The sequence below is a fragment of the Phyllobates terribilis genome, unplaced genomic scaffold (genome assembly GCF_046119375.1).
Source record: "Phyllobates terribilis strain yellow unplaced genomic scaffold, ASM4611937v1 Scaffold_3__8_contigs__length_932513732, whole genome shotgun sequence".
Lineage (NCBI taxonomy): Eukaryota > Metazoa > Chordata > Amphibia > Anura > Dendrobatidae > Phyllobates > Phyllobates terribilis.
The window spans coordinates 283,851,541-283,873,714 of NW_027362763.1; the positions used below are offsets into that span (position 1 = coordinate 283,851,541).

A 22,174-nucleotide genomic window follows, 5' to 3' on the forward strand; every position below is an offset into this window, starting at 1 on the left:
ACAATTCTCTTCCTGATATATTGGCTGATTTCTTTAGACTTTCCCATGATGCTACACAAAGAAGCAGTGTGTTTCAGGTATGCATTAAACACATCCACAGATGTGTCTCTAATTAACTCATATGTTGCCAAAAAACTATCAGAAGCTTCCAAACACATGACATCATCATATGGGCAGTCCAGAATTGTTTAAAGGCATAGTAATCTTAGTTTATGTAAACTTTTAACTTTGCAGTAAGTGATAAAAATGCCTTAAACATTCTCTCGCTCTCTCTCTCATTATTCTGGCATTTGGCAAATATTAAAAATTATGGTAATCCTAATTGACCTAAAACGGGAAAGGTTTATTCTGATTTCATGTTAGATATTGAAAAAAACATGCATATGTGTCTTTTTATATAGTGTATGCAAACTTCTGGTTTCAACTGTTTGTGCTACAAAGAGAAAAAAACAGGAATGCATTTGTGTGTTTAGAGTGAAGGACACACCATAACAGCTAGCCTGCATCCACTAGCTCAGTCAATTGCAAGCTTGAGATCGAGCCTGCAAAAAGGGAAAAATTGTGTCAAATGCAGGATACACATTATATAATGATCAGATATCATGTTATCTTTCATGTACACTCACATGACAGTTTATTCTGAAAAGTTACAAATTCCAATTTATTACAGTTGAGGTGTAAACAAAGTAATAAAATCAAGTGAACGCCAAGTCACCAGTCTGTTTGTTAATAGCAATAGTTTTACTAATATTATATTAATAGTAATAGCAATATATTGATATATTGATACTTCATAAACCAATCCAAAAATGCATTCCCCAAGCATAATATAAGCCATTCTTAAATTTACTCCATTTGTTGTTGATATAATGAAAAAACTAATTTCATTTAAATTCTGTAATAATACACAATACACAACACTTTAAAATTATAATTATATATATGATATGATCACATCAGCAGTGTAACAACAGGAGCTTTATATCTAGGCGTATAGTCAAGCCACACTAAAAAAAAGTAAAAAAAACACCCAGATGACTTTTTAGTCTTCCTATTGACGTCTACTGTAAGTTAAGTATTGAGCGTTTTGTATGTGAATGTACATGCCACTTGTTTTAAATATTTGCCATCTTTTCAAAGTCTAATATTTTAAAAGAAGCTAAAAAAAACTGAACATATTGTAAAATATGAACAGCAAATTGTTTTTTTATTTATAGATTATAGTCCATCCTTTCAAAGTTTTTTCTTTCAGTAATTTTTGCAGTGTTTTCTGCTCCAAAAACATCAGAAAAAGACACAGTATGAAAACACCCCAAAAGTTAATAAGAAAACTGCTTGGAAATCCACACCAAGTCAAGCAGATTTTGGTGTGGATTTTTTTTGAGGCCCCCAGCCGGTCTTTGTATCTTGGCCTTTCGTTCAAAAATTTTAATTAATAGGACATCAGAAAAACAATACTCCGTGTTATTCAGGCAGGGAATAAATACAAAAATGTGATATTCCAGGCTTGATAAAACATGTGTGTAACCTGAGACACTGCGATTTTCTATCCCGTCTGGATAAAGCAGATTATGCTAACGTCCAGCTACTTTTTGACTGTTATTTGGCGTGGACTGATCTATTTGATGGATTTTTTTCATTACGATTACCTCTGTCTTTACTTTGTGACTTCTGGGCTGTTTTCAATTCTTTGGGTTATGTCAACACATGATGGCTTCAGCAATCTTCTGTGATAACACGTTATTGCTGAAGCCCAGAAGACAGAGATTGCCAGAAAGCATTGCTGGAGGATATAATAGGGTTTTTCATTATTTTAAACTTATTTGGACTAAGTTTAGCTAAAAGAACTAAAAAAAAAAGAATAAAATCAAAAATAGTGTATAAAAAAAAATGAGATTTTTTTTTTTTTTGCAAAAATCACCCAGCTCTAGTATTGCCTCTCAAAGACAGTTAATATTAGATAATATTCCTAAATAAATCAAAAAAAGCCAAAGGCTATTATTTTTTACTTAATCCTTTTATTTCATTCTCTGTATCTACTTTTAGGACAATCTGATGTAGTTCTAGTTCAAATTTCTGCAGAAATATAGAAAATTCTGAAGGGTTCAAAAATTTTCAGGCAACAATGTTCCATTTTTATATTATTCCATGAAGCTATCTTACAGACAGATGCTCAATTATTAGAGTCTAGATTTAGAAAATATAATCATCCTCAACTTCTACGGAGGAATTTCAAATAGAAAATGTAAATCAAAGAATCTGAAATGTTTGACAAGAAATTCAATTGACTTGTCCTAGGTTCTAAGAGCTCTTTCAGTATGCACGACTTATTAGGAAATGCCCCGAATCAACTGTTCAAGAAATGTATTTATTCAGAAACCAACAATAATCCCGGGGCTAAATTAGCACATGTGAATGAATACATGTAGTGCATTGGCAGCAAACTTAAAACAAATGTGCGATCTTGAAAAAGGAAAATACAGAAATAAATATGTTACAACCTTTCAGTTTAATCACTGCACCCAACAGCCAAATACTAATCCAGGCCAACAGGTAAGTGAGTGCTCGTATCCTATTACAGTCACGAGGTTAGGTAGCACAAGAGTATAACCAAATGCCATACAGCAGAAAGCAGGCAAATAATTATAATATAAGGGATGTATAATATCATTCAAGTCACACAGAGTTCAAGTGAGGATTAAGTGACTTGCCGCTATGACTCAATGCATTCTACATTAGATGTGATTAACTATCTCATCGCATAAGGCAAGACAGCAGCATCCAGCAAAAAGGCCAATAAGTTCTCAAAGTGTGAAGTTTTGCTATACTTCTTAAAAGAAAAGTCATGGAAATTAAAAGGTAAAACATGATGTTAATATATATAATATCCAAAAATGACAGCACTTCTCCGATAAGTGAAAAAAGTGATGCCTTTATTAGTGCATATCCAACAGCTACGTTTCAGTTCGACCTGGAACCTTTTCGAACCATTTTTAGATACTATCTATTGTGGACCTGGTTGAGGTCTGAACTGAATTTGCATCCAACACTGCAACAGTGCTGCTTCTTTCTTTTTTTTTACATACATACATATGTATATATATATATATATATATATATATATATATATATATATATATATATATATATACATATATATATAGTCCTTGGTTTGTTTGTAAATTGAATTTGTATGCAAGTTGGAATAAGGCAAAGAAAAAATACATAATACTCACCTTATCGCTCAACTCTCCAGCTGCTGTTTCCAGGCCTCGGAGGTCACAGAGTGTTGTAAGGTTGAGACGCAGCCGGAAGTCTTAGCTTGTAGTGAAGAGGCAAGAGATGCGGCGTGCAATGGCGGAAAGAAGAGGACCGGACAGTAGCCAGGGAACAGGGAGGTGGCTGGAGAGGTAAGCGCTAAGGTGACTATTTTTTTTATATATCATTCAAAACTATCTGCGGTATGTAAGTTGGATATTCATAAGTCAGGTACTGCCTGTATATGTTTATACACGTTGTATAGACATATATATTTATATATGTATATATAGATACATAGAGAGAGAAAGAGATATATAATACAGTGTGATTTCAGACCAACTCTACGCTTCTTCTTCAACAATGAGTCTTCGGACCTACTCAACTTGGCTACGTCACTTGACTGATACATTGCTTCAGGGAGCCTCCGGGTCTCCTATGCTCAGCCACTACTGCTCTACTTCTCCAGTGGCTATCCACTTTCTACAGCCCCACTAGTTGTAACAAGGCTGCCCTGCTGCCCCCAGGTCATTAGTCCATGCTGCATTCCAGATGCTCTTCCAGAGCAAGGGCTTTGAAGACCCTACTCAAAAGGTGATATATAACAAGCAGATTACCTTAACATTTCCTTATGAGCACAAGCACCCAAAAAAAAAGGAAAATATAAAACCTGGTGCAAGAAAAGTTCACTCTTGGATCACATAAGTAGGATTGTAACATGTTTTAAGCTGCCAAAGGTTTAAACAATCCGAAGACAAAATGTTAACATTACAGTAATGTATTTGTTTTGCTGGTGGAGAATTTTGCATATTTAAATTAGACTTCTGGCGCTGTGGGAATGATAGGCTTCATTTTGTATGACCTTAGACGGGAACTCAACTCATCTAATGCATTCCAATTAGTTTGACAGACAATCTATGTAACAGAAAGGAATGAAATTTAGAACAGTGGTGTATCCTCAGCCCAGAAACATGAGGTAACCTATCATTAAATGTAAAATTAAAAATGTCTCCGCAACCTACAATTCTCCAACTAGCCACAGCATTAAAATTACATATATTCAACACAGACAAAGAAAAGGCACAAATAATAACAATGGCCTGTAAGTTTGCACTTTTGTATGTACCCTCGAGAGCACTGATGTCAGGAAAGACATAAACTGGTGATAGATTGGCCAGCCATCATATATAATAGACACAGAAATGCACTGAGTAAATGTTAGATTGCATTTCAGTACAGAGAAAGGAGAAACTGGAATACTTGGGAATTTATTCATGTAGTTTGATAGATTTTGCTTTTCTAAAATCACGACAAAACTTAAAGTATGATGAGTTCTGATGCCTAAAGTATAGCATGCAAAGTTTTACCCAAGTCTGGGTATAAAAGGGAGCAAAAGATGGACTAAGCCTACCATTTATGAATTATTACCATTAAGTAATTATCGTTATTTATTAAGTGCTCTGGATGCAACAACGTGGTGCAATCAGCGAGACACCAGTGAAAATTTTGACACAGGACATGCTTTCTTGCACCCTCTAAAGTGCAGTCTGGTTGACCTATTTGTTTTAAAGTTCTTGTATGCTCTAAATTCCATAGGCCAGTTTTAGACATAAGAGGATTTCCAAAATGAAAATCTGCAATAAAATGCAATACTTATGAATGTAGTCTTAACAACTCAATTTACATGTACTAAAAAATGCATACACTTCAGGTCATGCTGCTGCCGATTTACAAACCCAAAGCATGTCAGTTCTCTTAGAGATATACAAGTGTGGATTTTCTACAGGTTTTCATTGACGTCCACAGTACTAGACAGCCAACCCATGGACGTTTGGTGGGTTAGTAAGTGGTTGTTTCCAGTATTTTTCACCTGTGCTGCCCCCGCCTTTATCATGGGGGACCTGCTGCATCTTGTTTGTGCATTTGTGCCTGGACATGGTATTGCAAGTATGTCTGCTTTTTCTCCTTCCAGTGATGTTTTTATTCTTTTTTAGTCCTTTTAACAGTGAATTGTTTCACATAGTTCTGCAGGAATCTTGGCCTACTCTTCATTACGTGGGATAAGTTCAATGAGGTTTGTGACTATACATTTATGCACACCTCTTTTAAAATTCCACCATAGCATTTCAATTGCGATGAAAGTCTGGACTTTGATTGGGCAGATGCCAAACCCTGATATTTTTCTTTTTCTGCCATTATGATAAAGGTTTCCTGGTGAGCTTGGGATCATTGTCCTGTTGTATGACCCAGTTTCGGCCAAGTTTTAGCTTTTGGATAGATGGCTTTACTATTGACGCTAAAATACTTTCTGAAACAGATGAGTAAATGGTCGACTTAATGCCAACAAGGTGTCCAGGTGGATAGAAAGCAAGAAAAAATCATTTATTCTTCACCACTGTAGTTGACAGTTGGCATTGGGTGTTTGTGCTGATATGCGGTGTTTGGTTTTCGTCAAACATGGTGCAGGTCATTATGGCCAAAAACGTTGGTCTTTTCTATCCACAAGGCAATGTTCCAAAAGTCTGTGGTTTGTTTAGATGCAACTTTGCAAACTTTAACCAAGCTTCCATGTTCTTTTTAGAAAGAAGAGGCCTTTCTTGGCAACCCTTCCAAACAAGTCATACTTGTTCAATTTTTTTCTGCTGTACTGTCATGAACGTCAACATTTAACATGATAACTGAGGCCTTTACAGTGTGAGCTGTTGCTCTTAAGGTTTTTTTTGCAATTATTCTGAGTACTAGCGTGACTATGCAGGGATGTCCACTATTGGGAAGATTCTCTACAGTCTTGATTATTTTCCACTTTTCAATAAACTTCCTCACTGAAGAAAGGTAGAGTCTGTATTGATTTTGAATGGCCTTAAAACTCTTCCCCCGATTGAGAGGCAGCAGCATTGCCTCTCTAAGATCATTGCTAATGTCTTTCCTCCTTGACATTGTGTTAACACATGCCTGAATGCTCCAGACGTGCAAACTGTTGGTCACACTTTCTGAACAATTAATTAAGGGCATTTGATTAGTTGTAACTGGCTGCTACTTACCTTCTTAATTCCAATGGATGCACTAAAGGCATAGCTCCCAACTGTACCGGATTCGGCGGGACAATCCCGATTTGAGCGCTCAGTCCCGCGTCCCGTCACATCTCAGCTGCTCTCCTGGCTTCTATACTCACCTCTCTGATGCTCCCATAGAGCCTTCTACTCAGGGGGCAGGGCTGCTTCTCTCTGCTCAGTGCAAAAATTAAATTATATATTCACTGCTTCTCCCTCCTGTGATCGGGTCTCCCCGGGAATGAAACTCACATCTCAGTGTCCGCAGGCTGTTGCTCTAACAGTGAGCCACAGCTTATAATACTGTAGGCTACGTGAGCCACATAATCTGTCCCTTTTTCGGTTCTTCAAAAGTTGGGCGGTATGGCTAAAGGTTTACTTAATTATTCACACTCTGCTTCTGCATTTTGGCCTACATTTTGGTAAATACTGTAAATAATAGTGTGATTATTCCTGTTTTGTTTTACATTTCAGGTCGTATTTACTAGATTATTTTTCATTACGTCCTGATGCATAAAACTAAAGAAATCAAAGAGAATGTACTTAGTTTTTCTTATGACTTTATCTAATGTGTATGGGACATTAAGAGCTCCCTTGAATTACATAAAACAATGTTAGTATTTATCCGATCAGGTATTTGTGCAGATTTACAACACATTGTACTGTAAAAAGGGCTACATGGTATTCACTAGAGCCTGGTAAACTCCAGGAATGAGAAAGTAGAAGGCAGAGGAATGCATGCTTGTCGGATACCTGGGCTAATTGCCACCTTCTTGTCTCACAGTTCAGTTGCAGTTGTGTAATCTTAAGACAAACAGGATGCTAATGATGTGTTGCTTGACAACACAGTAAGTTTGTGTCTGCAACATTCATGAAATATTTCAGAAAAATAATTGAAATAGAGATTTATCAAATTAAAACTTGAAAACACATACTACCAAAAGCTAATTGAGACATAATGTATGGGAATTCAGTAAATTTAAAGTCCAAAATTGAACCAGCATACAATAAAAAGTCAATTTATTCCAGCATAATTTAGTCTCTACATGATATAAGATACACAAAGATGTTGGTAAAGTAAGTCCCAGCAAATAGTCAATTGGTTGACACGTTTCGATCCCTACTGTATCTTATTCATGAATGAAATTACTCTTAAATAAATAAGATCTATTGAGGATGTTATTCAATATGTTCTGATTTTCATATCATGTGGTATTTTTAATTATGCTGAAATAAATGGGCTTTTTATCGTGTGCTGGGTCAAATTTTTGACTTTCTGTTATGATGTCAAGTATGGAACCATGCACTATTTAAAGACCGGTTATCGAACGTCATCTTAATTTTAATTCAGTCAATTTAGTACGAACACAGCACATATTTCCTACCATTTATTTGGGTTTGTTATTAGTTTACAGGCCACAAACTGTGTATAGAAGAGTAAAAGTGCACTTTACAGTAATTATACGCGCACAACTATTCAAATGTAGACTTGAGTTTATTGCAAAAAATGCATGTCACAGTAATCTAATGTCATGAAAGGCGACTATCCTGTAGTGCAGGCGGTAATAACCAGTTCCCCCCATCTGTGTCACATCCATACAATCCCACACAACTATGATTCAAGTAATTTATTCAATAAAAGTTAATACAATTTTCATATACGACGTGTTGTGCTCAAAGCATCAATAATACAATTATTTCATGCACCCCTGCTGTCAAGATCTTTTAGATTAATTCATTGGTAGTTAAACTTCATTGATAAGATTAATAACTCATATAATGGCACACTAATCATTACAGTCAAGACTAAAGTGATGCCCTTTATAAACTGTCAAGTCTATGAGTAACTGGTCTGCTGCTGCTTTATGATCATCCCCAGTCCGTAGGCATTCAGTGTGTAAGAGAAAACCCCAGGCAATTGAATCATATGAAGGCATGTAGCTACATGGTCAAATATGCCTACCAAAGAGAACATGTGCCCTCTCCATGTACTGATTTATAAGGTTGGAAGAAAATGACATTTGATCATACCAAATCTGTTTTATAATATTTACTGATCACATGATGCATCTACTTCTAAATTTTACCTGCAGGAGAAAAGAAGTCCAACATGTGGCCATTTAAATGAATGGCCGTCTATGTAATCCATATATGGATAAGGCCGAAAGAAAGAGCTTGATCAGAGGCCTGCAGAGGGGTCCGTAAAGGGGCTTGCAAACACATATGAAAATTTTACAATTCCAGGTTATTCTCAGTAAGGAGAAAAAAATTGTTGAGCTCTCTACAATAAAACTTGCACTATTAATAGTCCAACACAGATAGTCTACAAAAATTGGAAAATCTAGAATTGGCTAAAATACTTTTCAACAATGGGGCCGATTTATTAAAGAAGCAATCACATCAAAGATTTTATCGTTGCGCACTCCAGTCTTAATAAAGGGCTTGCGAGAGTACGATGCACCAAATTCATGAAGAGGCACACACCACTTAATAAATTTGGTGCATCTTCTCAGTGGCGTGTGCCTCGCCAGTCAAGGAGTGGAGCACCATTTGTGGCATAAAAGAACACAGGCACTTTAGCTGAATTTGATGGGCGGACAAAGCCACACTGCAGTACCACCCATTTCCCCTCATTTTGGTGAGGTTGCTGTAAACTGGCATGAAAATGCAAAAACTTGAAAATTTTTTGCACTACTTCAAAAAAATGCAACTTTTCAAAGTGTTTAACTTTTCTGTCACTTTCATGAATCGGCCCCTATCTTTTAATCTAGTTGCCTAAAAGCGTGTTCTAAAGCAAAGCCAATTAAAGGTTTAATACTAAAGATAGGACCATCCTGAGTGGGATGGCTTTTCCGCTTTTTTGATCATTTACATGCCCTATTACTATTTATTTACTTACTACAGGATATTGGCTCATTCTCTTTTTATCTTGAGGTTTTTTTTAAATTGTATTCTAGAATTAATACCAATGTTTGCTCACTGGGGGTCCACCGGCTGGGTTATCTCTGTCCCTTAGACTTTGAATGAATCGGTAGCTCACATTCTCAACAGCTGCTCAATTCAAATGACGTACTTGGATCGGTCAATTCTTGTGATCGGTGAAGGGGTCTGTCATCACGCTCCTCAATCAGACCCTTATCCCTAACCAGTAGTTAGGTTGAATCTTGGAAGCCCTTTTACGTACTTTGCAATATGGTTGCCCGTAGGTGATCTTAACCTGGGCATTTATGGAATATGTTAGCAAGTCTGTTAGTAAGTCATACTGTACTGAATGATAGGTCTGATGTGCTTTATTTTTGTAGTATGCAACATAACTCAGGAGTTTTGTTTTAAAAAAAAAAAAAAAAGGTGTTTTTCTTTTCAATTTTCATATAATGTAGGAATTCATCAAACAAGAGGCGAGACCAGCCACAAACATACAAGGGTAAAAATGTTAAATATTCAGCTTAAAATCAAATATACCAACCGTTGGCTTTTCATTTCATTGTTTTCTATTTCTCTCACCACAAAATTTCGAGATTCATCCAGTTTCTCTTCAGGATCCTACAAAAAGAAATTGTATCATTATATTATTGTATAAAACTAGAGAGATTTCAGAAAACACTTAGCAAACAGCTGAAGGACGCTTTTATACGGAAACAATAAAACTACGTTTGAAGGATTCCAGTAGCATAGAAGCAAAATGTTTAATCACTTAAAAAAAAAAAAGAGTAAAACACAAAATAAAGGAAAATACTAAAATAAAGAGGTCTCCTACAAATGTATTCAACATTATTATTTAAAGTTAACAGAAAAAAAAAACATAACTATCTGTAAGTTACACACATCTGCAAGCTGACACAATTGTTTGCCGGAAAGATCCATACAACAATTTTTTTTTTTTTTTTTACAATGCAAAAAGTGGACACACCAAATTTATAACACTGCTTCCAAAACGTTTGTTTAAAGAGTCACATAATAATTATGTCAGTAACAGTAAACTTAAAGAACTACTCCGATGCTTTAAATCTAAGACCCCTGTCGCCGATCATATACTCCAATCCCGCGACGCCATCTTGTGAGCGCATCTTCTGACTGGCAGGAAATCAGAAGCTAAGTCACAAGCTCTCAATGCAAATCCATGAGAGCCAGAACGAGGCCCTCTCACTTGTATTGAAAAGTGACCTCCGCGCAGCTCCATGAAAAACTGGAGCAGCCAACAGGTCACTTTTCACCTGAGACCAACGGGAGCGACCCCGGAAAACGATGAAGGCGGCAGCAGGCAAGAATCAGACACGGGGCAGAGGAGTAACATTTAAAGCATCACTCTAGCTGTGCAATAAAAAAAAAAGCTGTCAAGGTGCTTTAAAGTTAGACTACAAAATGGTAAAATCAACTTACCTCTTGAAAAATCTGATGGCAAAACACAGGTCTTAGGCAGTGGTTAGAGTTTATTTATTTTACTTATTTGGAGACACGGGGGGTCAGTAGGTGCTCTCGCCCGCTGGCCCGAGACCGGATGAACGAGGGCTCATCCCACTGAACGCCCGCTCTCCTTTAAGTGGGCATAATACTACTCCGACAACACAGGGTGAGGGTAAAACAGTGTGGCAATACTTTATTGAACCACCAACAGACACCAACAAACATATATAACAGTTTCAGCAAATACCCAAGATGGTGCAAATTTACCAGTCTTACCCTTCTGATGACTCACCGGGATTGGAGCAGCTGCGACTCTGGGGATTCCTGGGCAGACTACCCCCACCAATGGCACCCCGCTTTTGGTGGGCACCCACAGAGAGGAGGTAATGACAAGCTTAGGAAGCTGACAGTCCATTGAGGTACGTTCCAGGCGACCAGAGGGTCACAACATGGCTTCTCCAAACATCTCCATGGAGCCAGGTGAAGTGTGGGTCCCAATCCTGGCTTTCCCAAACATATTTATGGGGACAGTTGACCAGAGGGTTGCAGCCTGACTTCTCCGAATGTCTCCATGGGGGCAGGTGACCGGTGGGTCCCAATCCTGGCTTCCCAAATGTATCCATGGGTTCAGTGATGGTAATGGAGGAGATCTGTATTCTTCCAGCTAGAGCCGTGGTCCTTAGGATTGGCATCCTGTAGAATATCAAATCTGTGTCCCTCTTGATGGAGCAATGGTGTCCTGGCAGCTGCCCTGTAGAGTGTTCCTGGCTGTGGTTTGGTAAATGCCCCTTGATGGAGCCATGGTGTCCTGGCAGCTGCCCTGTAGAGTGTTCTTCTATGGAGTAATAGTGTCCTAGCCGTGTTCTGTCAAGTCACTCTCTTCTAGCAGAAGGATAGAAAATCCATTTTCATACCCACATCTGTGGTTCAGGTCATCATCCACAGGTCAGAGGGAAGGTGGAATGAGATTAGTTCATATTGTTTGACTATTTAATCAATGTGCTTAGTTTGTCCTCCTCTGTTTTGCAAGTTCACAAGCTACATGGACTCATAAAATGGATAATCAACATATTAAACGTTGATTGCTAAATCACCCTGCATCCCCGTCTCCCAAAGATAGCAGACAATAAGTTGCAACAAACATCAACTCAAGAGTCAATGTTAAAGGTTCATATAACAATGGCCTATATCTCTTGGCCTACTGAAAAACAGACATCTGGATAATTAAGATTAAATGCTGTGTCGTCACAACTTACATATACGGAAGGCTCACACATACATTTAAAAATTTGTTCAGATTTTCATCCAGATAACTTGGTTGATTTTTTTCTCACTTGTAATCCGTGTGCTATCCGTATACAATCTGCTTTTTACAGCAGCAGCTATTAATCATTTACAAGACCATTTGCAGTTTCCTATGCTACACAATTGCACAATGGAAGAAGCTGTAACACATTACACGTGAAACGTGCATTGGGGTTCACTCTATCCCGATGTGACCATCATCTCATTCACTATGGGTAAGGGTGCAATGTTTGCCATAGCGATTTGATACTACACAGAGATCTGGGTTAATAGATGGTTCACATGTCCATTGTGACAAGCATTTTGTATGCTACCATACATTTCATTAACTATGCTATGCTTTATATTGGGTATCTGTGCCCTCCTATGGTGGGACACATATTTTTATATTTGCACTATTTACTTTATATTGATTACCTGTCACTTGGGAATTTGGTTCTTGGTAATCCAGCTTTTCATTTATATGTCATTATGTGATTTTATGTCTTTTATTTAATAAAGTGTATTTATATTTTTGCCAAAAATACTCCTCTTTCTCTGATTGCATTATGGAACTGTTGGCGTGGCAATAACATCCACACCTATTTATGGGGTACAATAGAAAAATTGTGGATGTTTGCAATTATGCACCTGATGAATCTACTGCTATACAATTTACAATTGCAGTGTATCGGTCAAAGTCAGATGCTATACTGTGGCTCCGTACGGAATTTTTTTTCACATACAGATTTGGTCAGTGAAAATAATTGCTCTTCTGCACTGCTCTATTGACTAAAATTGGTCCGAGTGAGAACCGTTTTTTTCACGAATCGCACTCGGACCAAACAGACAGTCCTGTGAATGCACCCATATAGTGCCATCATAATCAGCAGCTCTTTACATACATTATCATCACTCTCCTCTCTTGGGCTCTAAATCTAAATGCCCTATCCATATACAGTTATATGAAAAAGTTTGGGCACCCCTATTAATCTTAAGCTTAATGTTTTATAAAAATTGGTGTTTTTGCAACAGCTATTTCAGTTTGATATATGTAATAACTGTTGGACACAGTAATGTTTCTGCCTTGAAATGAGGTATATTGTGCAAACAGAAAATGTGCAATCTGCATTCAAACAAAATTTGACAGGTGCATAAGTATGGGCACCTCACCACAAAAGTGACATTAATATTTAGTAGATCCTCCTTTTGCAAAAATAACAGCCTCTAGTCGCTTCCTGTAGCTTTTAATGATTTCCTGGATCCTGGATGAAGGTATTTTTGACCATTCCTCTTTACAAAACAATTCCAGTTCAGTTAAGTTTGATGGTCGCCGAGCATGGACAGCCCTCTTCAAATGTTCCCAAACTTTTTCATATAACTGTATCTTTGGAGTGTTAGAAGAAACCCACAAGATGAACCTTCAAACTCTTTGCAGATGCTGTACTTGTTGGGATATGAACCCAGGACCTCAGTGCTGCAAAGCAATTGGGCTAAACACAGAGCCATTATGCTGCCCAGAATGAGTGTGAATCAATTTAGAGGACCCCGTCCATCAGCCCCGTCAGTAATCTGTGACCACTGGATGGGCACCCTGGGAACTGTCTCTTACCTGATGGCATCACAGCATCCTCTTTTGATTAGATAGCCTGGCGTGATGTCCTGTCAGATACGAGTCAATTCTCTGGGCTCCTGCCCAGCGATCACAGAATAACGATGTGGCTGATAAACCGGATCCGGTGACTCAATTCACACCACCTCTAGAGGTGGTCCTTTACACTGAGTTAATTATACTGCAAGTGACTAGGTATTATAATTCAATATTAGAAAAACAGAAGTGGTAGTCACCAAATAAAATCTTTCTTGAATAATCCAATGATTTAAAATCAAAAGTATTCGCGAGCAGGATCATGAACATGCTTGATAAAGGTGATATTTTTAAGCCAATAAATTAATAGATAAAGAAGGATTTTATTTGGCGAGTGCCGCCTCTATTTATTTTAGGGTATGCTCACATGTATTTTCTGCAAACATTTCAGCACCAAAAACGTGTCTCTTGGCATGAAATAACGCTTTGTAAAACACATTTTTTGTTGCATTTATGCCACGTCTTGGATGAGCTTTTTTATGCATTTTTCCCTTTCATACGAATGAGTGAAAAACTGGACGCTGAAAGAATTGAAATGCTGAAGATTTAAAACAACTTCAAATTTGCAAGGAAAAAATAAGCAGCAAAAAAAAACCACAATAAAAATGCAAAGTTTGAACATGCCCTTATATTGGACTATCGCATAAACTGTTTATTGTTGAGCACTACTATGCCCTATGTAAAGTAAGCATCCTATCTACTCCTATAGGCACAGAAGGACCATGAGTGCCATCAGTATTGTATGTATACATGAAGTTGATATTTAAATTTATTTTTATATATCAGGTTTTTCTGATGCTTTTTCATCATGACTTAACATACTGTATATATATATATAGATATATACATATCTATATATATATATATATATCTATATATACATATATAGATATATATATATTTATATACCTGTATATATAGATATACAGTACAGACCAAAAGTTTGGACACACCTTCTCATTTAAAGATTTTTGTGTATTTTCATGACTATGAAAATTGTACATTCACACCGAAGGCATCAAAACTATGAATTAACACATGTGGAATTATATACTTAACAAAAAAGTGTGAAACAACTGAAAATATGTCTTATATTCTAGGTTCTTCAAAGTAACCACCTTTTGCTTTGATGACTGCGTTGCACACTCTTGGCATTCTCTTGATGAGCTTCAAGAGGTACAGAAAAATCTTTAAATGAGAAGGTGTGTCTAAACTTTTGGTCTGTACTGTATATATATACCAGGGGTCCTCAAACTTTTTAAACAGGGGGCCAGTTCACGGTCCCTCAGACCATTGGAGGGCCGGAATATAGTTTTTAAAAAAAACTATGAACAAATTCCTATGCACACTGCACATATCTTATTTTGTAGTAAAAAAACAATACAGGAACAAATACAATATTTAAAATGAAGAACAAGTAAAGTTAAATCAACCGGTATTTCAATAGGTAGGTAACTGTACCCAATAGGCAGCATAGGTCCTCAATAGGCAGGTAAATGTCCCCAATAGGCAGCATAGGTCCTCAATAGGCAGGTAAATATCTCCAATAGGCAGGTAAATGTCCTCAATAGGCAGCATAGGTCCCCAATAGGCAGGTAAATATCCCCAATAGGCAGCATAGGTCCCCAATAGGCAGGTAAATGTACCCAATAGGCAGCATAGGTCCCCAATAGGCAGGTAAATATACCCAATAGGCAGCATAGGTCCCCAATAGGCAGGTAAATGTACCCAATAGGCAGCATAGGTCCCCAATAGGCAGGTAAATGTCCCCAATAGGCAGGTAAATGTCCCCAATAGGCAGGTAAATATCCCCAATAGGCAGGTAAATGTCCCCAATAGGCAGCATAGGTCCCCAATAGGCAGGCTGTTTCCCCCTTATAATGCCCTATGCAGGCTGTTCCCCCCCTTATTATGCCCCATGCAGGATTTCCCTTTCTCCCACCATATAATGCCCCGTGCAAGATATCACTCCCCTGTCTTTATAATGCCCCATTCAGGATGTCACCCCCCCATATAATGCCCCATTCAGGATGTCACCCCCCCCCATATAATGACACATGCAGGATATCACTCCCCTGTCTTTATAATGCCCCATTCAGGATGTCACCCCCCCATATAATGCTCCATGCTGGATGTCACCCCCCATATAATGCCCCATGCAGGATGTCAACCCCCATATAATGCCCCATGCAGCATGTCACCCCCCTCTATAATGCCCCATTCAGGATGTCACCTCCCCAATATAATGCCCCATTCAGGATGTCACCCCCTCTCATATAATGCCCCATGCATGTCACCTCCCCATATAATGCCCCATTCAGGATGTCACCCCCCCCCATATAATGCCACATGCAGGATGTCACCCCTAATATTATGTCCCATGCCTCCATACATTAAAAAAAAAAAATCAAAAAAAAATCCAGTACTCACCTCCCTCCTTGCCTGCTGCCGCTGCTCAGGTCCAGACTCCAGCGTCTCCGGCGTTGTCCCTCTCTGCGCTGCCTGTGACGGCTCAGGGGAAGGCGCGGTGTAAAGACGTCACCTCACCCTCTGACCTGAGACGTCACAGGGAGAGCAGACCAGGAAGACAGCGGATCTGCGAAGGCACGGGGAGAGGTAAGTATCCAGCTGCCGGGGCTCTGAGAAAGCGGGGGGAAGGGCAGGCGCTGACACCGCTCTCCTCTACTCCGCGGGCCGGATAAAAGTCCTCCGCGGGCCGCATGTGGCCCGCGGGCCGTAGTTTGAGGACCCATGATATATACACACATACAGCTCTGGCAAAAATTAAGAGACCACTGAACAGTTTTTTTATTGGAAAGCATGGAAAGACTGGTGGAAAGCATGCCAAGACGCATTAAAAGCTGTGATTAAAAATCATGGTTAATCCACCAAATATTGATTTCTGAACTGTTCCTGAGTTAAAATATGAGTGATTTGAGGTCTGAAAGCACTGTTTCTTTTTTTAGCATTTTGACGCTTTATCATTTGCTGCAAATAAATACAAAATTTTTAGCTTTGAATTTCGGAGACATGTTGTCAGCAGTTTATAGACTAAAACAACAATGTACATTTTACTCAAAAATATACCTATAAAGAGAAAAATCAGAGAAACTGAAAATTTTGCAGTAGTCTCTTATTTTTAGCCAGAGCTGTATATATATATATATATATATATATATATATATATATATATGCAGTATATATATATGCAGTAGCGAACAAAAGTTTTACAATTTTTGTTAACAGTGTGATTACTTCTGTCTGGTTGTTGTGATGCCATTTTCCTGGTGATCTTGGTAAACCGAAAGCAAATGTTTGTCATCTGTAAGGAAGATAATTGTGCTTGACATTGTTTTATCCCTTTATGTGTTAGTTTTCAACATTTGCTGGGCCAAATGTTTTGCATATATTGTCATGGGTAGTCGAATTTTGGCTAAAGTTTTATTTATTTATTTTTTGTGTTTTTTTAGGTTAAAACATGGCAAAGACAAAGCCAAATTTATCACCAGATGTCAGGAAGCTTATTATTCTGAGAGTGAAGTCAGGCAAAAGCCAAAAAGAGGTAGTTATGGAATTCAGCTGTTCTCAGAGTCAAGTGTCACGTATATTAAAGAAAGAAAAAGAAGGTTATGGAACAGCTGACAAACCTAGAAGTGGACGACCACGGAAAACTTCCTCCAGAGTTGATTACATTATTAAGAAAAAGTCAGTATCTGATGTCAATAAAAGTGCTGTACAGATTTCGCATGAAATGAACAAAGAATATGAGGTCAAAGTGAATCGCCAAACTGTGGTGCGATGGCTATGAGCAGTCAGTAGGGTTGAGTGCACAAGTTCCAGTCAAGAAGCCTTTCATCTCTGCAAAGAACCGGAAAGTCCGACTTGAGTTTGCCAAAGAACACAGCCAATGGAAAGAGACAGATTGGTCTAAGGTGTTGTGGTCGGATGAATCCAAGTTCAATCTGTTTAGTGATGGCAAGCACTATATATACCGCCCAATTGGAAAACGTAATGGTGTAAGGTATCAAACACCTACTGTGAAACATGGTGGTGACAATGTCATGGTTTGGGGCTGCTTTTCCGCATCTGCCATTGGCCCTCTGAAAAGTTTAGATGAAAATATGAATGCTACCATGTACAAGGATATACAGGAGAATGTAATGCTGCCACATGGTAAAACCAAAGCAGGCAGGGGATGGAAATTCCAGCAAGACAATGATCCTACGAACACATCCAATTCAGTAAAAAACTGGTTCGCAAAGAAAAATGTTTGCCTGTTGCAATGGGCAAGCCAATCACCTGATTTAAACCCTATAGAGCACCTTTGAGATGAGTTAGGGTGACGAGTTGGGGCCCGTACCCATACCAATAAAGATGAATTGTTTGCAGATTTGCAAATGGAATGGAACAAGATGCCTCAAGATGTCTTGAATACCCTAGTGGCTTCAATGCCCCGTTGGTGTAGTGCAGTAATTAAAGCAAGAGGTTATGCTACAAAATACTAAGATATGGCATTGTAAACAATCGTTAGGCAGGAGGGGAGACAGAGATGAAGCCGGGGTCAATAACAAGAGATTCACTAACACAGCAGAAAATAACACAGAACCAGTAGCAAAACTATAACTGGCAGCCATGGAATGACTGCTGAGGGTTTAAATAGCAAGGAACTTGCCACTGGCTCCAGGAGAACTAACTGAAGTTAAATACTGAAGTGACAGAACAAACAGAAAAATGGAAAGTACCCAAGTCTAGAGGCTTAGGTTTTAGCTGAGCTACACTTGCACTGCCCATTCGCAACCACGACCTTAAAACCACGCTGCCTAGTGGACATGGCAGGCGTGGCAGGAGCATGTTCACACATAGATGTTACACAAGTTAGGCCACATGCTGTTCATGCTCCGGTGAGCTTCATCCGTAGCCTAAATGTACTACCATGTCCAGCAGTGCCTCCAGACTTGTCTGGGAAGTCATTGCTCAGCAACTGTCAAGGGAGCTGGCAGCAGTGGATCTGTGTGCCCATGTGCATTGAGCATGGCAGAACATTCCTCAGTCAACCATTAGTAACCTCATTGAGAGCATGCCAAGACGTGCAAGTGCTTGTACTTCTGTCTAGGTTGCTCACACTTGATACAGAAAAAATCAACATGTTTTGAAAATATTATTTCCATTTTTTCATCATTTATACAGTATATCATTAACATGTCTATCGATCCTGTGACTTCCACAATTTTTCCTTTTTGGTGTTGCAATTTCAATGTTGAGGAGTGTAGATAGACAGATACAGTAGATTTTTTTTGAGGTCTGACACCTGAAATGGAATAACCTAGCGCTGCTTCAGCACAATTTTTATGTACCTATATAATAAAGTTAGATGGAGTTAGTATACTAGGCATACAGTGCTCAACCACCCTTTGAAAAGTAAAATTTTAAATCAATATCTCACTGAACACAAGAACAATTTCCAAAATTTTTACAAAACTGAGTTTCATAGAACGTTTTTAACCCATAATATGAAAGTAAGGTTAATAATATAACTTTTGCTTCACTCAAATTAGTTGATGTAAATATGCACCCCACATCAAAACTACTATATCTAGTAGGCAACATGTAGCAACATCTATCTTTCTACATTTTTCAACTATGACTTCTTTTAGAGCCTGGATGCTGAATGAGAGAGTGATGCTCAACTTGTATCTCCAGAAGTCCCCATAGGTGCTCCGATTGGGTTCAGATCAGGAGACCAACTTAGCAACTCAGTCACTTTCACCCTGTTCTTCAGAAATACAAAAGTGGCCTTAGGTGTGTGTTTTGGATCAATGTTCATGTTCCAAAAGTGCACATCTACCAAGGGCACAATTGGGTAGTAGTCTTTATATTTTTCAGCATGGGCCCTGCCAAATTATAGGCGGTTTTTATGTGCATGGGCTTTAGGAGAGGCTTTCTTCGAAGATGACACCCATGCAAGCCATTCCTCTGCAGTGTACATTAGATTATGTCACAGAAAATACACACTAGTTTGGGTTTCTACTTCTTTAGCTAACTACAGTGAACTTGTATGTCGATTTTCTTCAACTCTACAAAAGATGCGCCTGTTTAGTTGTTAACATTCATGGTCACCTAAACGTCTCTGTGAGATGGTTGCAGTTCCATCTTTGTTAAATTTTTGTATTAATTTTGCTACAGTATTCTAACTAGTAAGTAAAGCTTTGCTGATCTTCCTGTAGCCTTTACCTTTCTTGTGAAAACATTTACTTTCTCAGGTCTTGTGACATTTCTCTTCCATGTGGTGCCATTGCTGATAACATGAAATGAGGAGGGGTTTTGTTTGTTAAGTACTGATCTTTTATAGTTAACTATTTTGCTGGATACCTAGTTAATGGATAATTAGACTTACCTGGGGTTGAATTCTTGTTAATTAGAATTCTTACAAATAAGACTTTCATTGTGGGGTACTCATTTTTGCAACATGAATGAATAAATGAATTATTTAGGAAAATTACTTTTTTTAAGTGTGCAAAATAACAAATGTTACTGGCAATCAATAGCTCTGTTAGGCCAGTACGCAGGAGAAGGGCTTTCTCGCAGCGTCCGGTCAGGCCCTTTCCTGCTGGTCAGTAATTGTCAGCATTTAGGTTTCGTTCTAGGGATTCTAAGTGTGGTTTCTGCGTTTCTGCTCATGTGCCGCTAAGCCACGCCCCCTTGCGTGCATGTGCTGCTAAGCCACGCCCCTTTCGATAATGAACCGGTAAGCCACGCCCCCTTGTGGTCATGTGCCGCTAAGCCACGCCGCCTGCTGTCTGGTACGGCATGGTTGGCTGTCCTGGGGCTGTCTCTAATGTATTTAAGGGCTCCGTCCCGGTGCCTAGTCTATCTATTTCTAACCTGGGGTGAGGTCTCTGGCAGTAAATGCAGTGTGTGAGAGTCGTTGTCAAGGGTTCCTGCTGTGTGCTCCCCAGTCATCCTAGCCATCAGGGCTAGGGGAATGCTGTGAGCAGCACGCTCTACCGTGTCGGTTCACCGGTTGGTGTCCACGCCACGGAGGCGTCCTCGCTACCGATCCAGCATTCCAGGTCTCCGTCATTGTATGTGTGGTCACACTGCCACTTTTACACCCATGTGTTGGGTGCTGCAGAGATCCTCCTCCTCTTTAGGAACTTAGGTTCCAGGCCTTTCCTGGCCTGCAGCTATCTGCAGCTCTATACGCCGCCATCTAGTGCTCAGGCGTTTCATGCTGCCAAATCCTTCCTGCTCTGCACAGCGGTGTCTTGCAGTGCAGAAGTTTATTAGTTTCGTTTCTGGAGTGTTGTTAACTCCCAACATTGTACCTTGTTTAGTTACTACTAGTGTGTGCACTTAACACACTAGTTCATTTCTTTCTCTGTGCTTAGCTGAACATTCCTCTGGGACTCAGCTGCTGCAGCTCCTCTGCAGTCCAGTGGACCCCGAAGTGTCCTTTAAGTTTTATTTTATTTTATTAAAGGACACGCTAGCATAACAAGCTCATATTTGTGGGAGTATTTATAGTATGGTATCCTATAAAAAATGTTGATTCTGAAAGGAAAGTAAAAAGTTTTCTGAGAAATCTGTTGGGGTGTACTCCTTTATGCTGAGCACTGTAGATACAGTCAAGCATGTATGACGATAATACTATATTTTAAATAGGATTAAACAGAAACAACTATACAAAATTATATGGAATCAACACAGAATATAATAAACTATAAATCAATAATATGCATTTTAGTTTCTTGACTATTATAGGTAGGGTGCAAATTTCTGATGGATAAAATGACTTATTTTTTTATAATTAGTCATTATCCATGAAATGAAAAGTGTCCAGCAGAAAAACAGCTCATTTAAAAAAACGAACAAAAGTTAATATGATGTAACAGCGAGAAGGGGGTATTACAGAGAATAGATAAAATATTCACTTCCAAAACTAATAGTAACTGATCAAATGCAGCCTAGCAACGGCAGCGATTTCCAGAAAGTATATTTAAGAATTATGCTTGCTGGGTCGTGCATTTATACTCCTGGTCTCTGACCCATTTAAACTTAAATTTTACTGGTGTAATACAAAAAGATCCGGACAGATAGTAACCAAATAAGAAAAGAACTATAATAAATGTCAGAAACGAAGAAATAGTGTTGGCTTAGTGGTGACTCAGATTAATGCATATTCCACCAGAGCAACTTAATAATGAACAGAGAATATACAGTGATCCTTAACTTTGATGTGGGCTTATTGCGAATGTTAAGCTAAAAGCTAAAAGATAAGGTAGTATTTCTGTATGTCAATTCTTTCTATTAATTCAAACATCACTTTTCCGCTAACTAGACCTTGCTGAGGCATCAACTGGAAATTAAAAGATTTATTCAGGAATTCCCTCCGGGGCTTTGGGGATCTCCTTCAGTACACCTGAGCCCAGAATGGCTCATAATAGACTCCAAGGGCATATGTGTGTGTAAAAAATGAATCAAGGATTATAAAGCCATACTTTTCTTTAGTTTTAACACTTTACAGGATATA

At 38.6% G+C, this 22,174-nt stretch overlaps 1 protein-coding gene across 6 annotated transcripts in view; it reads right to left on the reverse strand.

The window, feature by feature from the left end:
* ZBBX (zinc finger B-box domain containing) overlaps positions 1–22,174 on the reverse strand; it is a 308,041-nt gene that overhangs the window by 81,149 nt on the left and 204,718 nt on the right. For all 6 annotated transcript variants that reach the window (XM_073674826.1, XM_073674825.1, XM_073674824.1 and 3 more), the window contains one exon: positions 9,775–9,851. In XM_073674826.1, the coding sequence (XP_073530927.1) occupies positions 9,775–9,851 (77 nt within the window). The remainder of the gene's footprint in view (positions 1–9,774; positions 9,852–22,174) is intronic.